At 43.1% G+C, this 17894-nt stretch overlaps 1 protein-coding gene across 1 annotated transcript; it reads right to left on the bottom strand.

Annotated features, from left to right (window-relative positions):
• Positions 1–356: 356 nt before the first annotated feature.
• Positions 357–15090, bottom strand: angptl1b (angiopoietin-like 1b). The gene is made up of 5 exons (XM_067453224.1): positions 15047–15090; positions 11727–12526; positions 7379–7572; positions 6094–6364; positions 357–1657 (listed from the first exon to the last, which is right to left on the bottom strand). Exons 2-5 carry the CDS (start codon positions 12493–12495, stop codon positions 1470–1472), a joined length of 1422 nt encoding a protein of 473 aa, XP_067309325.1. The 5' UTR covers positions 12496–12526; positions 15047–15090; the 3' UTR covers positions 357–1469.
• Between the last annotated feature and the right edge of the window lie 2804 nt (positions 15091–17894).

Raw genomic sequence — 17894 nt, 5'->3', positions numbered from 1 at the left:
CATCTTTCTATAAGATAAACCCTTTGATGACACATATTAGTCCTCCTCCTTCATGTGATTGTGGACCATCTCTCACATTGAAAATCACAGAGGTCTGGATCCTTCACAGTGCTTTTCATTGCCTCAGGTTTCCTGCCAAGCTATCAAGAGTTTCTTTGCATCTCTGAAAGTCAGAGAAATAAAAATGAATGAAAAAGAATGGTAAGTTTCAACCAAAAGCCTTTTGTACAGTATGATTATGGCAGCAATGAAACCAAGCGATCTCTCTTGTTAATATCTGTGGTTGAAAAGACACTAATATGATAAAGAGAGTGATGTGTCATGAACAGGCACAGGTCTTTTAGATTTACCAGATTTACTTTTTATTCACCAAGAGTTAGTCAACTACAGTTACATGAAATGATGAAGCAGACTCTGAAGTGGGTTAAAGCGCTGCACAAGGAACATGTGCATTAGCCAGTAGTTGGACTGATGGAGGAAAAGAAAAACACACAACAACCACAGACATTTGGCCAGTTTCCATCCCAGCGGTCCCACTTTCCCCTGCGCCGTCTGGATCTCAGCAATATGTTTCTCATTGTGCTTCTGTGCCTGCTCTGTTCTTCTGCTCTATAAAGCCACCAAAATAGCGCCTGATTCCTCAGACAGAAGACGGGAGATGGAAGAAACCAGCATATATAGACAGCTTTATTTCACGTATATGTGTATTAAAGCACATGTCTGGACGTTTCCACAATCTCTGTGTTTGATCAGAATGAACAGTATGATACAATGCTGACGGCAGAAAGGAACGTCAAGACACGGGTTATGATGTGTTTTGAAATCAGGGGTAACCCAGCCAACAAAACTGTTCTATGAACATATTGCATTCCCATCATATTGCACTCCCAGGTATTAAAAACGTTATTTCTGAATGTTCTCTGAACGCTAAAAAACATCCAGGTTTTAAATAGTTTTAGTCTTAGTTATGTGACTGTTAAGGGAACATTCCTTTTTATCATACTTCAAACATTATCGGAACATTACTTTGAATGCTTTCTGAACGTTCAGAAACAAGCAGTAAAATTTAAAAAACATTAGACGAATGGCCAAATAAAAATTTTCCGAAAAAAGTTATATGAATGATGTATAAATAATGTTTTTGTGCTAACTTTTTGATAACATTATTAAAGGCCAGATAACTTTGAACAAACATTCTATTAACATTACTGGAAGAACGTTTGTTCTAAAAAAAAAAAACTAGTTCACAATAGTAATTTAATTTACTATTTACACAATTTAATTACAAAATGGAGATGACATTCTTTTATCTCGCCTGTTTCTCTGTCACATAATTTGCAAAACAAGTTACCCCAAACTTTACTAATACAAACTGGTGAAAACCTGAAGCATAAGGACATTTATTTCCATGGTTGGACCCTGATGAAGTCGAAGTATGACCTGTGTGAGATCAGTGATCCGCTCATACGTCAGTCAATGGGCCTGATCATCATACGCACAGACTTCATGGAGTAAAAACCCCCTCCATAATCGGCCCAGAAGATGCCATCCTGAAACCTGCTGCGATACACTCCTCCTGAATACCACACACCGTTAAGATTGGTCTGACCGCAGGCGTTGTACCACCAGCCACCCTTGTGGAAATGAGCACAGTTCCCTGAAAGACAACCATAATCAATAAGGCAAACAGCACCGTCTAAATATCAAATGGACTGTTGATGTCAGCATCGATGTGGGCATGCATACACTCATAAATGTGTTTTAGTCTTGTTTGAATCTTAAAATGACTATTAGGCTTCACAAATATATGTAATTGAAGGCCACGGGACCAGAAGTCCACACCCAGCTAACAGGGAATGAGTCTTGATTTAAAGGGATGGTAAAACACATTCTGTCGAAGGTCTGATTGTGTTTGTGGGGTGCACTGCAGCATGTTCATGCTTCATTTTTAATTTTCTTTTATTAAATTTCATATAATTTACCTTTATTCTACACTGCTCTGTCCCTTCTTGTAAAAATGGTTTGATGGTTTCCAGGTTCTATGAAGCTAGTCTCTCATAAATACGCAATGGGCTCAGATTGGTTAGCTGGCCGCGCTGTGTTCTGATTCGCGAACCACCTAGTTCACGTGTTTGATGATCGGAGAGCTGTGGGCGGGGCACCGCCAGTATGTGTTTTAAACACTGACGGAGCCTGCTGAATTTACAACACAAGATCATCTACTTCACCTGATTTATGTAATGTGACATTACGTGAGGGAACAGGGTGGAAAATGACTGTGTTAAGCCCCGTTTCCACCAAAATTACCCAGAACAATAAGTACCAGGAACTTTTTTTACAGGAACTTTTCTCCCCCCAGAAACTGCAACTGTCTGCATTTCTACCGCGATCTAAAGTTCTGTGAAGATTAGGCAAATCAGTCCGGTGATGTAGGACTGCGCGCGAGTGCTTCTCCAAGTCAGTGACGGACAGTAATACACTTACTGCAACACTTGCCAGGTTTACAAGCACACTTTTTTTGTCATTCCGATTGAAAGATTTAGTGGACTGTTTACATGAGACGTTATCTAAACCGATCTGTTTTTTACATGTGATTACTAAAAATACGAAAAATAAATCATACTTACAGGTTATGGCCCGTAAAAAGCTTCTGTTTTTAAAGTTGGAACTGCATCATCTTTCAGGACAAGCCATTGTGCGAATCCTGCTTTGAACTCACGACTATTGTGAGCTTTAATTCCTCAGTTAAATGTGCAGCACAAAGAGAGAGATTTAAATTGTAACCATTGATCCCTAACTCCGCTGTCCCTAGGAAGGCTGAACAATGTGGACCTACAATCAAGGTGAAAAAACGTCTCAGTTACGTATGGTAACCCTCGTTCCCTGAAGGAGGGAACGGAGATGTATGTCGGACTGACCGATGAATTGGGATCACTTCTGGGAGCCCCTATCAGCTTCAAGATATAGAAAACGAGAAAATATAGAAAGACACGGGCTCACCGTAGAGAGCTGTACCGTGGAGAATACCCATATGGGACTGCCTGGGGGCCACTACATATGGAACCCAGCCTAACACAATTTCCACCAATGCATACGAGTGTTAGACCTGGCGTCAGACGCTCCGCCACGTCTGACTGCCGCGGGTTGCAGAGGACTCGACAGGGTTCGCCATACTGGGGAACTCAACTGGAGCATTTAAGCACATGTATCCGTTCCATGAGGAAGGGAGTGGCGCAGCAAGCCGACACTAGAAAGGGCACTCCGGTGCTACCGACTATGAGAAGTGAGTACACAGGAAGATACCGGCTCTACACGTAGGCTATAAAATCTAGCGAACGTGTTGGGTGTCGCCCAGCCCGCAGCTCTACAAATGTCTGTCAGCAAGGCGCCACGAGCCAACGGCCAGGACGAGGCTACACCCCTGGTGGAGTGGGCTCTAATCCTGAGCGTGCAGGGCATGTCTTGGGATTCATACGCCAAGACAATGGCATCCACTATCCAGTGGGCCATCCTCTGCTTGGAGACAGCCTTTCCCTTCTGCTGTCCTCCGTAACAGACGAAGAGCTGCTCTGAGGTCCTAAAGCTTTGCGTTCTGCCCACATAAGTCCGAAGGGCTTGGACAGGACAGAGAAAAGCCAGGGCTGGGTCTGCCTCCTCCGAAGGCAGCGCTTGCAGGCTCACCACCTGGTCCCGGAAGGGAGTGGTGGGAACCTTGGGCACGTATCCAGGCCGGGGTCTCAGGATAATGTGAGAATAGTCCGGCCCGAATTCCAGGCACGTTTGGTTGACCGAAAATGTCTGCAGGTCCCCTACCCTCTTGATAGAGGCCAAAGTAGTCAGGAGTACTGTCTTTAGAGACACAATTTTTAACTCCACTGACTGCAAAGGCTCAAAGGAAGGTCTCTGAAGAGCACTGAGGACAAGAGACAGGTCCCAATAGGGTATAGAGGGGGGGTGAGGCAGATTTTAATCTCCTCGCGCCCCTTAGGAACCTGACGATTAGGTCATGCTTCCCCAAAGACTTACCTTCTACTAGTTCGTGATTGGCAGCGATTGCGGCCACATACACCTTGAGGGTGGAGGGAGACAGCCTTCTCTCCAACCCATCTTGTAGAAAGGAAAGCACGGCCCTGACCGAACATCTTCGGGGGTCTTCTCAAAGAGAAGAGCACCAGTCGACGAACAGGTTCCACTTCAACGCATAGAGCTGCCTCATAGAGGGAGCTCTAGCGAAAGTGATGGTGTCTACCACAGCCTGTGGCAGGCCACCTAGAACCTCCACGTCCCGTCCAGGGACCAGACATGGAGTTTCCAGAGGTCTCGACGTGGGTGCCAGAGGGTGCCCCGTCTCTGAATCAGGAGGTCCTTCCTCAGAGGAATGGGCCAAGGAGGTGCTGTCGCAAGGAGCACTAGTTCCGGGAACCATGTCCTGTTGGGCCAGTACCCTAAATGGTGCTTTCCACGACCTAGTCAGCTCCTCATGCACCTCCGGGAAAGAAAGGCACTGGGGCGGGACGCTGAGAACCAGTGCGGCCTGCCCTGAGAAACCAATCGTCCAACCTAGAAGTTTCGTGACATGGTGGAGGGTTCCACTCAAGCCCAACCTTTTCGGCGGCCCGGGAAAGCATAGTGTTCAACTCCGGGTCCGACTCGACCGTTGCCACTCTCCCAGAGGGAGGCAGTACAGCCGAATCTTCATCCCCAGAGGACTGAAACTCCCCCTCCAATGCAGCGATCGACATCTGCACGTCCGCGGGTGCCCCAAAGGACACCGTCGGCCGCCCATGAGAGGGACCAACGGGATCCTCCGGAAGCACCACTGGTTGCGGCGCTTGTGAGGGATTAGGGTCCCGCGGAGGCTCACTCCACGGCTTTGCCCTAACCATGATCCTCAGGTCACCCCGGCCATCCGTCAAAGTAGGTCTATTCTGCTGGGCAGGAATAGACCTAAATCGAGCTATGGGTAGGGGGACTCTACCCTCCCGAAGGTAGGTGAGTCTTGACCTAAGCGACCGTCATCGGGCGACAGGGAACGACCGCATCCAGAAGCGCACAGGTGGAAAGACATCCTGAAAAGGACAGCACGTCACCCGTGTAGCTCTTTTTGTGAGGAAAATTTGTTCTTTTAGTGCTGAAGCACCCAGGGATCGACCGCAGCAGAATGACAGGTTTTGTGTGCAGCCTTTTTCTGCTCTCACCAGAAAAGGAACACGCCACCAAACCAACTGTGTGTGGTGTGTGTGTGTGTGTGTGTAGTGCAATTTGCTCAGTTTCTCAAGTTTGCTGTGAAAACAGCAGCTCTCTCAGCAGCAGTGAGATCGCGGTCGCGCTGTCTTGTGCCGTCTGGCCAACACAAGAGCAATTTCCCCCGGCACACGCTTTCTTTCTCTCTCGCGCAGATAGAAGGCAGTCAGATGCTTCATCAACGCCGTTCGGCTCCGAAGTCAATGACAACAGTGCGTGGCGATCGCTTCCGCTTTATACCCGCGCAGCGGGGCGGGGTGCGATATGCAAAGCATGCACGCCAATGTTCATTGGCCCGTTTTATATATCTCGAAGCTGATAGGGGCTCGCAGAAGTGATCCCAATTCGTCGGTCAGTCCGACGTATGTCGAACGTGACAGACTGAAAGGGAACAGTGTTCCGTCTGCATTGCAAAATGGCCTCGCCCCCCTTATTTAATATTCTAGCAGAAGGGGTTTATGTACATATTGAGCCCACTGATGTCAGCGAGTCTGGAGAAAAAGGCTGTAGTTCTCTACCGGCTGTTTGCTGTATAGTCCTTAGAAATTGATTTCTTTAAAAGCAAATATCTCCCTTTGCTTTAAACTTTGAACGTTCTAACTTTGCAGATGTTGTTTTTGCACAAACAGCAACATTACACACTAGCTAAAGTTAGAAAAGTAAAATTGTGTTTTACCACCCTTTTAAGGGCATTCCTACTGGAAAACAAGACAAAAATACTGAGGAAGAACAGTGCAGTACTATCATTAATCCATGATGTTCAAATGTACTAACCGTCTGAACAGCCTAGATCTGATTGAGCCAGGGTTTATAATGATACATTGTTAGCAATCTCATGTGTGAAAGCACCTGAAAAGGCGTCGTTGTCGTGGTCCAGCGTGGTGAACTGTTTTCCGTTGTTACTGGTTAATGAGTCGCCAGCATTGCCCTGGTATGTGCCTAGACGCAGACGGTACGACTGACTCTCTGGCTCCAGGTGGAAGCTGCTGTATGCTGCGTAAATCTTTTTATCCATCCAGTCCTCCAGCTCCACTAGCAACTTGTAGTCCTCCTGCTTGCCCAGGTTGTAGATGGTTTCTAGACCCAGCCAGTGTTCGCCATCCACGTTGCCAAAGCCTTTCTAGAGGAAAAGGAAAAGAGAGCTGAACACATCCAATCACTGGATGCTGTTTTCATTTACCGTCACACTGGCCTTTGAAACACTGGAAAGGATTTTTTGAACAGCTGGGCTTAGCTGATGATTGATGTTTAAGATATCACCAGACTTTACACTGCTGATTTCAGCCCAAATTGCGGCATATTATTTTATGAAGTGAATAAGCATGCACGAGTTCAGTTACAACTGAAACACACCTGAAGCAGCTCATGAAGCTTTGGCTTCACTGGAAAGTGTGTTACCTTGAGGTTTAAGAAACTTCACTGTGTGTATGTGCTGCTTAAGACGAAAGGACTGCTGACATATGGGCACGAGCGCAATCAAAACAAATGGACATGAGTGATCCTGGGAACGAGATCCAGCTGTTTATCTTTAAGCATATGGCTCTCTAAGAAACGCTCTGATTCTCCGACAGACTCTAATGATCGTGTGAATCGCAGCTCAGAAAAACCTGATCCAGATCAAGCAAATATTATTTTCTGTATAGCTTTATCAATATACTCAAAAGACATGCACTTTTATCCTTGAGCCCCTCATTCTGAAAAGCACAATGTGCTCTGATTGATCGGCTAGAGCAGTGTGCTGTAAATGGTCAAGTGTGTTTGGGAAATGTTCCGCTCCTAACCACAACCACCAGTTTCAACACACTACTAAATAGCTCAATTATTTAAATGAGGAATATTGTGACGAGCTCAAGACTACAATTGAGGTGTTTCAGGAAATTAAGAAACAGTGACACTGATATAGAGAATAACTCCCACAGGAGGGACTTTGGAAACCTTTTTCATGCTCAAACAGCAACATTACACACTGAATAAAGATGAACATGGGAAAAAGCAGAATATGACCTCTTTAATATTCATTACCAGTGTTGTTAGAACTGAGCGGTCTCCACCTCTGTTTTGTAGTCCTGGACAGTTTATCCATTACAGAATAATTCAAAAGAACGTGTCATTGGTGAATTGGCCATTGCTATACCTTATAGCTGTCCCAGTTTCTGAAGAAGTTGACAGATCCATCCTTCCTCCTCTGGATAAGCGTCCAGCCGCCTCTGTCCACATCATGCTCACACCAGGCCTGTACAGGTGTCTCCGTCCCATCTGGCTTTAGCAGGTACATCCCGCTGGTGGTATGTCCAGACTGCATCACCTGAAAACAGTCCCGGAAGGGACCTTGGGAGACCAGAACACACAAATGAGTGCTGATGAGGAAGGAAGAACCAGAAATAATGCTTTTCAATACTGTCAGTAAACTTCATCTGTACTGTAGTGCTTTTCAGACTGTCCTTTTGTTCTATGATTACCAAATACAGCTTAAAATGCATAAAGATAACAGCTAACAAGGTAGTGAACTTGTTTAGTTTTCTAGATTGAGTAATAGTCTGCATAGGGCTATTGTTCAAATGGTTTTATTGGGTCTGATTAGGGTTTGGTACATTTTATATTGCAAAGTTCTTATATGCTTGACTTACACTCATCTAAAGGATTATTAGGAACACCTGTTCAATTTCTCATTAATACAATTATCTAATCAACCAGTCACATGGCAGTTGCTTCAATGGATTTAGGGGTGTGGTCCTGATCAAGACAATCTCCTGAACTCCAAACTAAATGTCAAAATGGGAAAAAAAGGTGATTTAAGACATTTTGAGCGTGGCATGGTTGTTGGTGCCAGACGGGCCAGTCTGAGTATTTCACAATCTTCTCAGTTACTGGGATTTTCACGCACAACCATTTCCAGGGTTTACAAAGAATGGTGTGAAAAGGGAAAATAGTATGCGGCAGTCCTGTGGGCGAAAATGCCTTGTTGATGCTAGAGGTCAGAGGAGAATGGGCCTGATTCAAGCTGATAGAAGAGTAACTTTGACTGAAATAACCACTTGTTACAACCGAGGTATGCAGCAAAGCATTTGTGAAGCCACAACCTTGTTACAACCTTAAGGCGGATCGGCTACAACAGCAGAAGACCCCACCGAGTACCCCTCATCTCCACTACAAATAGGAAAAAGAGGCTCCAATTTGCAAGTTACAATTTACCAAATTTGGACAGTTGAAGACTCGAAAATGTTGCCTGGTCTGATGAGTCTCGATTTCTGTTGAGACATTCAGATGGTAAAGTCAGAATTTGGCATAAACAGAATGAGAACATGGATCCATCATGCCTTGTTACCACTGAGGCTGCTGCTGGTAGTGGAGGTAATGGTGTGGGGGATGTTTTCTTGGTACACTTTAGGCCCCTTAGTGCCAACTGGGCATCGTTTAAATGCCACAGCCTACTTGAGTATTGTTTCTGACCATGTTCATCCCTTTATGACCACCATGTACCCATCATCTGATGGCTACTTCCAGCAGGATAATGCACCATGTCACAAAGCTTGAATAATTTTAAATTGTTTTCTTGAAAATGACAATGAGTTCACTGTACTAAATTGGCTCCCACAGTCACCAGATCTCAATACAATAGAATATCTTTGGGATGTGGTGGAACGGATGCTTCGTGCCCTGGATGTGCATCCCACAAATCTCCATCAACTGCGAGATGCAGTTTCTAAAGAATGCTTTAAGCACCTTGTTGAATCAATGCCACGTAGAATTAAGGCAGCTCTGAAGGCGAAAGGGGGTCAAACACAGTATTAGTTTCTAATAATCCTTTGGATGAGTGTGCATTCTTGCATTTGGCAGACGCTTTTACCTAAAGCTACATGCATTGTATTTAGATTAACTTGATCGGTTAAAGGTAAGATGTGCACTATTACTATGACTGGGAGAAAATACAATGGGCAATATGGAAAAATAAGTCCCGCCTTCTAATAAAAAAGAACAAATCACTGATTGGTAAAGTAAAACATTTTTTTTCAATGTCGGGCCAGTTTGAGCCAGGGCTTTCAATGTGTCGGGCTGGACTAATATCCTCAGGCCTGTAGCACCAAGCCCAAAACCACACTGCATTTCCAGAAGCTCTACTGCACGTCAAAAAACAAAAAAACAAAGAAAACATTTGCTTTATTTTATGAAGAACATCAAACAGCCTGGTGTAAAGACATGAGACATACTGACAGATGAAATAAAGATGTGACTGTGATCGCCTATTAGACTGGGTAAACCCAGCCCGATCTGCCAGCGATTTCATTTCACCCTGCAACTCAAGCTGGAACCCTGTACTTTTTTCTATCCTGCTTCCGTTACAAATCTGCGGGGACCAATCACAAATTGGCTTATGCACCTGGCGGTGGAGGATGTGTTTGCCTTGCTACCGACCGCTCTACAAAGTACGCGACCCGGATCGTTGGTCTGACAGGTTGAAGGACTATCCAGCTGTGTACAGAGTGATTTAAACTATATCCGTTGATCACGCCACGTGTGCAGTAAAAATACAGAGAGTTCCCAGACTAATGTTCATTCTTAAAAGAATGAGCTTGGTCTGGTGATAGCGAGACAAATCGCCTCTATGATTTGTCTGATTTCTTCAAGTGGTCGTATTTACCATGTTTACTATAGTAATGGTTAGCGCACATAGTCTTTTGCATCGCATATAAATATTTCTGCCCAGTGATCAGAATCCACACACATCGATCACAAACATAAGTTCAAACACTTGAGTTGAGCTAAAATGATTGTCTTTCAAGAAAAGTCTTTAATGGCGATGTTATAGCTGGTATATGAAATTATCCACGACGCTGCCATCCCCAGACTCAGTAAACTCCACCTCTGTTTGAAATCACTCCTCAAGCCAAGCTGGCCTGCTTTAGAACAAGTTATTCGGTGGGCAAAAAAGCCCTGGCCATTGGCCCTGTGAAAGCCCTGACAATGCCCGATCAAGCCATGTAAGTGTCAGTGGAAACGGCTGCCATTAGAAGCTCTGTTGAAACAGTCAGTGTTCTGAGACACACTCTTAGGATATTAGGCATATTCGGAGCAGGGTTGGTCTTAGATTTTTGAAATGGCTGACTGGAGGTGTTGCAAATATAGCCACAGATTGAACTTCCTTGAAAGAGGATTTGTGATGTGTTTGGTGTGCAAATTAATATTTAGGAGCTAACCCAATATTAAAATGTGGGAACTAATTTGACACTGAAGCCCCTTTCACACTGAACGTCGGACCCGCAATATTCCTGGAACATTGCCGGGTCGCCTTCTGTGTGAAAGCAACCACGTCCCGGAATTGATTACCGAATTGACCCCGGGTCGGGGACCTAGTAACATTGCGGTATTCGACCCGGGACCAGCGCTGTGTGAACAAAAGCCAAAACTAATGCCGCAACGTGTACGTAGTTATCGTGCGACTCCTAGAGCTTGTTTTTTCAATAATACAACCCTGCAGTGCAAGAAGAGCTAGTCAGTGTTTTAAACGCAGAGAGTGTTCGTATACAAAATAAACTAAAATTAAACAAGCAGAAATGTGCGCAAACTGGACACAAGTCCAGACCACGGGAGCTCCTTACTATCTGCGCTGAAGCTGAGATCGCTCGCCATTATACGTCACATCAGGATGTCACGTGTCAACTCGACCCGGGACCGTTACGGGTTGTGTGTGAAAGCGCACATATTACGGTATTTCGCTGGCAGTGAGAATGGACCAAATCTAGCAGCCCGGGAACAAATACCAGGTCGCATTATCCATGTATTTGCCGGAATCGCAGTGTGAAAGGGGTTTAACACTGTCCTAACCAGACACTAACAAGTGATAAGATTCAAGCAACAAGCAGTTCACACAAGACGTGATACAACTATGAGATGCCACAAAATCACAGTCATTCAGAAGAGTTTGTGGGTGTAGTTTCCCTGCAAGCACACTTCACTCACAACCAAATCAATCCAAAATCATTGCCAATCAGAAAAACTTTTGGGTGTAGTCTCTCTGCAAGTGTACTGCATTCTCAACCAAATCAATCCAAAATCATGTCCAATCAGAATATCGTGTGGGCGGAGTCTCTTTACAAGTGCACTGCACTCCCAATTAAATCTATCCGAAATCACAGCCATTCAAATGAGTGTTATTGTTGGAGTCGCTCTACAAGGTCACTGCACTCGCAACCAAATCAATCCAAAACCACAGCCAATTAGAAGAGCGTATTGGCGGAGTCTCTCGTCAACTACACTGCACACACTACCAAATCAATCGAAAATCACAGCCAATCAGAAGAGCGTATTGGTGAAGTCTCTCTTCAAGCACACTGCACTCACAACCAAATAAATCCAAAACACATGCAATCTGAAGAGTATTTGTGTCTTGGCTGGTTATGGGTGCCTTTGAAATTTCGAGTGTGTGTTGGCAGACCAAGATGCCGTGTGTGTTTTGCTGTGATGAGCTCATTAGTGATGGTTACCCTCCAGACTGATGTTGGCCTGATGAGTTGGCCTGGGACTCCTGTCCTCTGAAACGGGCCAGCTAGGGTTCCTCTGGATCTCATTGGAGAAGCGTGGCACGTACACTGGGATGTTCTCCGGCACCACCTGCACAAGAGGCGGAGGTAGCGGCTCCCGTCTGTGATTCCCGTACACCCGCAGGCATCGCTCCTCCAGAGCGGCGATCAGCAGCGACTGGTTATTGACCAGCGTGGCCAGCGCAGAGAAGCGCAGCTCCAGCTCGCGGTAGAGGCCGGACAGCCGCAGCACCTCAGCTGTGCCGTTCAGAATCCGTCCCTCCAGCTGCGCCAACTCCAGAGAATTATCCCGCTTGCGGATGATTTCATGCAGCAGCTGCATGTACAGCTGGGTAACACGGGAGTTCATGTTGCGTGACTCTTTACGCAAAAGTTTCATTTCGTTGACCATGTTTCCATCTACGTCTACAATCAACCGGAGCGTGTCCATTTCACGTCTCTGCTTGGTCAAGATTTCGCGGACGTCGGCTACGTCTGTTTGCGTCACACGCTCTTTATCGGGCCGAGACGCGCCCTGGCTGGCACAAATCGGCCCTGTGATCTTCTGCTCAGGGACCAAGAACGTGTAAGAGCACTTTTTCTGGACCCCATCGGCTGCATCTTCTGCAAACCTCCTCTTTCGGCTCAGGAATGGCCCTCTGGATGCGCCCTTGCTCCCCTCACACGTGAGGACGCAGAGAAGAGTGCAAAAGATCCAGGCGTGAGGACTCATTGCAGCAGAGCAGGAGATCAGACGATCAACCCTGGGACAAAAACATAACAGAGTTACAAATACTGCACAAAAGAAGGAAGCTCAAATGGATGAATGATAACATAATAGAGTGTTTGAGGGTTTCTGTGCACACTATATGCTGTGAGGAGTGTTTAACCGTCACACAACATCTCACGGTCAGGTAAGTTTGCTTTCCATCTTATTAGTGGCCCAGTTTTCCCTTCTCTGCTCATGAAAGGTTTGGTTTCTCTTAAGAAACCCAGTGACTCCTTCAGCATAGGCAGTGCATTGGTGTCATTCATAGTGGAAACACTATGAATCTGCGATTTGTAAAGTTTTAGTGCATGCTGCTTCGTTTTTATACTTTTAAATGTCAGTGATGTTTTAGCATATTTAATGCAGCTTTACTTTATATATATATATATATATATATATATATATATATATATATATATATATATAGACACTAATGTGACACTAAAACAAGCGTTTCACTGTAAGCATAGCCTGTGTGCACTGTAAACCCTAATGCTCAAAATAATTTATTAGTTTGAGTAGGGTAAACTTAAACAAATTAGTTTAATCAAATTAATTCATGAGTATTCAGAACTTTCTTTTTCTTTTGAGTTCACAAAACCAACACATTTCAAGTAATCTGTATTGTTTCATTGTTGTGAGTTTTATGTTATGAACTTAAATTAAATCGAAACTGGGCTGGGATTTCTATTTCCCAGTATGCTTTGCCATGACACTTAGGAAGAGTAAATGCTAAAATTAAGTGTTATATAATGTATTTTTTGGAGAGTTAGTAGTGTTTAATGTTACCTGTAGTTATTCTCAGGGAGGTGGGAAAAATAGCAGTTATTGATTTGCTAATAGTGAACCACCTCATTCAACTAAGCACAATTACTTAATAATTAATTTGTTAACCAGAGTTTCTTATAAGTTAATAGTTGATTACTCATTTGCTCCAGTGTAGTTATTCATTAATGATGGAACAATTTTCTAAAGTGTTACCCAATGCATTTGTCATGAACAGAACTGCAGCCTTAAATAGAGCCTGGCACGACTGATGAGTTCAGTCACAATAACACAGACTCTTATTCCAGCGGTTTTGGTGAAAACACTCAGGACTGGCTGCTTCAGTATTTTCCATCACCAACACTGCTTTGGCAGCATGTGCTCTTTCACAATCAAGAAAACAGAACAAGGGAGGAAAGGGATCTGTTTTTTCATCCCAAGTCAAAGAAAATAAGTTCACTGTGTAGTTCTCTGTCCTGTCATTGGGATAGAAAAGTCTCAACAGCACAATAAATCGTGATGCTTTGGAACTCACTTGCTGCTGAATTAAAGAAGCATTTGAAAATAAATCTGCATTGGTGAAGAATATAAGACGTTTTGGCTTGTATGGATGCAGCTCTATGGATATTATAAAACTTTTTGACCAGTGAACACAACACTGACACATTTCAGACTTGTATTTTTTACATTTGTAGAATATGATTTTTAAAACAAACTGTAAGAATATGGAAAATGAACTATTGTTGTGTGTCCCAATACACAATACTCTCTGTCCTAAGTTTAGACGGTGACGGGATGCATGTTACTAAGCAACAGTCCGTTAAAAATTACGAAGTAGTATGTCCCAAAGCTTGCACATGATTCTGCTACTCAAAAGTATGTACTTTTTCTTCCCAAAAAGTGTACATACGTTTAGGTTGTAGTAGCCTATAGGCAAATTGGGATGCAGCACGACTTTCAGAAGTTTTGCACGTCACCGTTTGTTAAATTCAACAATTCTGAATTAAACATTTTTAGATTTGTCAGCCATAAAGCAAGTTCATCTGAACATGAAAATGTAAGATTGTGTGATAAGAAACATGCAAATCTTATTCATGCATTAGCAAACTCAAAACCTGGATGGAAAAAGTTACTCACAGTAACAGTATTTGAGAGCTAGATGAAAATCGGCAAAGTTTTCACTGGAAAAAAGCCAATCGGATAAAGTTACGTCCGTCTGAAGCCGTTTCAAAGCATGTTTTTAAATGCACAAGAACAGTCACTTTCATTCTGGTTTCTGAGGATCATGTGATGAAGTGAGTTTTTCCTTCAGCATGTAGTCTTAGAGCATAAAGACTTATATCCATAGTGCACACATTTCACTTTATATGTATTTAAGTCATGTGCAAGTGTTTGAAAAGTAAGATGAACACAAAGACAATGGCTGTTCTCCAAACATTTACAACACAGAAAGGGATATCTTGTAAACATTTCTCTAAGAATAGACAAATTTGGCCTTGACCTTATAAGTGGTATTATAGTGCATTTATAGAGCATTATTATGCTGATTATTTGTATTATTTTTTTTTATAAATTATTGCAGTCGTGAACCATGAGTCAGGACTTCACTGTCATGCACTCCAAAATTAATAAAAAGATTTTAAATTTGTAAATCATTTTAAATGTCTTTGTTCATAACAAAAAACAACAGAATTATCAACAGACAGTCAGAGAGTAAAAGCAGCAGAAATCAACGGCTACGGTCACTGACCTCTTCCTCCTTCTGTCAGGACTCACGAACCTCCGTCTACTGGAGTTTCTCCTTCTGCAGATGAGCGGCAGACTCTGACTCTTATGCTTTGTGTGTGTGTGTGTGTGTGGTTCACCTCTGTAAAATCACACCACTGACAAGAATCTGCCCACAAAAGTGAGAAAGAAACTGATGTATTATGCATAGCCTATAAAACATGTTTCTGCCATGGTATACATATTAAAACAATTTTTTTACTTAAAGTTAAAGTTGTAAATGTTAAAAGTCCTGTCCTCATATACAGGTCCTTCTCAAAAAATTAGCATATTGTGATAAAGTTCATTATTTTCCATAATGTAATGATAAAAATTAAACTTTCATATATTTTAGATTCATTGCACTCCAAATGAAATATTTCAGGTCTTTTATTGTTTTAATACTGATGATTTTGGCATACAGCTCATGAAAACCCCAAATTCCTATCTCAAAAAATTAGCATATCATGAAAAGGTTTTATAAACGAGCCATTAACCTAATCATCTGAATCAACTCATTAACTCTATACACCTGCAAAAGATTCCTGAGGCTTTTAAAAACTCCCAGCCTGGTTCATTACTCAAAACCGCAATCATGGGTAAGCTGCTGACCTGACTGCTGTCCAGAAGGCCATCATTGACACCCTCAAGGGACAGGGTAAGACACAGAAAGAAATTTCTGAACGAATAGGCTGTTCCTTTAGGCTGAATAGGCTGACTTTTTTGTTAGGAAAAAGTGTGGCAAAAAATGCTGCACAACAAGAAGAGGTGACCGGACCCTGAGGAGTTTGTGGAGAAGGACCGATCCCAGACCTTGGGGGACCTGCGGAAGCAGTGGACTGAGTCTGGAGTAGAAACATCCAGAGCCACCGTGCACAGGCGTGTGCAGGAAATGGGCTACAGGTGCCGCATTCCCCAGGTCAAGACACTTTTGGGCTACAGAGAAGCAGCACTGGGCTGTTGCTCAGTGGTTTAAAGTACTTTTTTCGGATGAAAGCAAATTTTGCATGTCACTCGGAAATCAAGGTGCCAGAGTCTGGAGGAAGACTGGGGAGAAGGAAATGCCAAAATGCCTGAAGTCCAGTTTCAAGTACCCACAGTCAGTGATGGTCTGGGGTGCCATGTCAGCTGCTGGTGTTGGTTCACTGTGTTTTATCAAGGGCAGGGTCAATGCAGCTTGCTATCAGGAGATGTTGGAGCACTTCATGCTTCCATCTGCTGAAAAGCTTTATGGAGATGAAGATTTCGTTTTTCAGCAAGACCTGGCACCTGCTCACAGTGCCAAAACCACTGGTAAATGGGTTACTGACCATGGTATTACTGCGCTCAATTGGACTACCAACTCTCCTGACCTGAACCCCATAGAGAATCTGTGGGATATTGTGAAGAGAAAGTTGAGAGACGCAAGACCCAACACTCTGGATGAGCTTAAGGCCGCTATCGAAGCATCCTGGGCCTCCATAACACCTCAGCAGTGCCACAGGCTGATTGCCTCCATGCCACGCCGCATTGAAGCAGTTATTTCTGAAAAAGGATTCCCAACCAATTATTGAGTGCATAACTTAACATAATTATTTGAACGTTGACTTTTTTTGTATTAAAAACACTTTTCTTTTATTGGTCGGATGAAATATGCTAATTTTTTGAGTTTTCATGAGGGTTTTCATGAGCTGTATGCCAAAATCATCAGTATTAAAACAATAAAGGACCTGAAATATTTCAGTTGGTGTGCAATGAATCTAAAATATATGAACGTTTACTTTTTATCATTACAATTTGGAAAATAATGAACTGTATCTCAATATGCAGATTTTTTTAGAAGGACCTGTAGCTTGCAATTACAGCTATTAAGATGGGATTTGTTCGAGAGCTCCTACTTGTACCACATAACTGCTGTACAACCTGACCATTGCAGGTTAGTTTAGTTGTTGATAATGGTGCCATAGAAACAAATAATTCCCAGTCCTAAGACTTGAACAGCTCTGAATATAATGTCATGTGTTGACATCTTTAAACTATGGTAATTATGACATGGCATGTATGCAGCATTAGTCTTTAGCCGCTCATGCCATGTCAAAATTGCGTAACAATTCTAAACTATAAAAAGCCTTTACATGCGTGTAGAACTTGTAATTACAATGTTAAAACTCATTTTCTAAGATCTATGTCTTGCAGCGGCATTACAAAAACCGATCGGTTTATGACATATGTAGCATGAGAGCGATTCGAAAAGCTTTATTTACGGCAATTATATATATATATATATATATATATATATATATATATATATATATATATATATATATATATATATATACTGAATATATACATACAGTGGGGCAAAAAAAGTATTTAGTCAGCCACCAGTTGTGCAAATTGTCCTACTTAAAACAATGAGAGAGGCCTGTAATTTTTTTTATCATAGGTACACTTCAACTATGAGAGACAGAATGGGAAAAAAATCCAGAAAATCACCTGTGGGAGCAATTATTAGAAAATGGAATACATACAAGACCACTGATAATCTTCCTCGATCTGGGGCTCCATGCAAGATCACACCCTGTGGGGTCAAAATGATCACAAGAATGGTGAGCAAAAATCCCAGAATCACACGGGAGACCTAGTGAATGACCTGCAGAGAGCTAGGACCAAACTAATAAGGCTACCATCAGTAAGCGACTACGCCGCCTGGGACTCAAATCCTGCAGTGCCAGACATGTCCCCCTGCTGAAGCCAGTACATTTCCGGGCCCATCTTTTTTACTTGCTAAAGAGCATATGGATGATTCAGAAGAGGATTGGAAGAATGTCAAATGATACCAAAATAGAACTTTT

Source organism: Pseudorasbora parva, chromosome 9, assembly GCF_024679245.1.
Source record: "Pseudorasbora parva isolate DD20220531a chromosome 9, ASM2467924v1, whole genome shotgun sequence".
NCBI lineage: Eukaryota > Metazoa > Chordata > Actinopteri > Cypriniformes > Gobionidae > Pseudorasbora > Pseudorasbora parva.
Note: the sequence above shows the minus strand (reverse complement) of the source record. Positions and strands in the feature narration are given on the sequence as shown.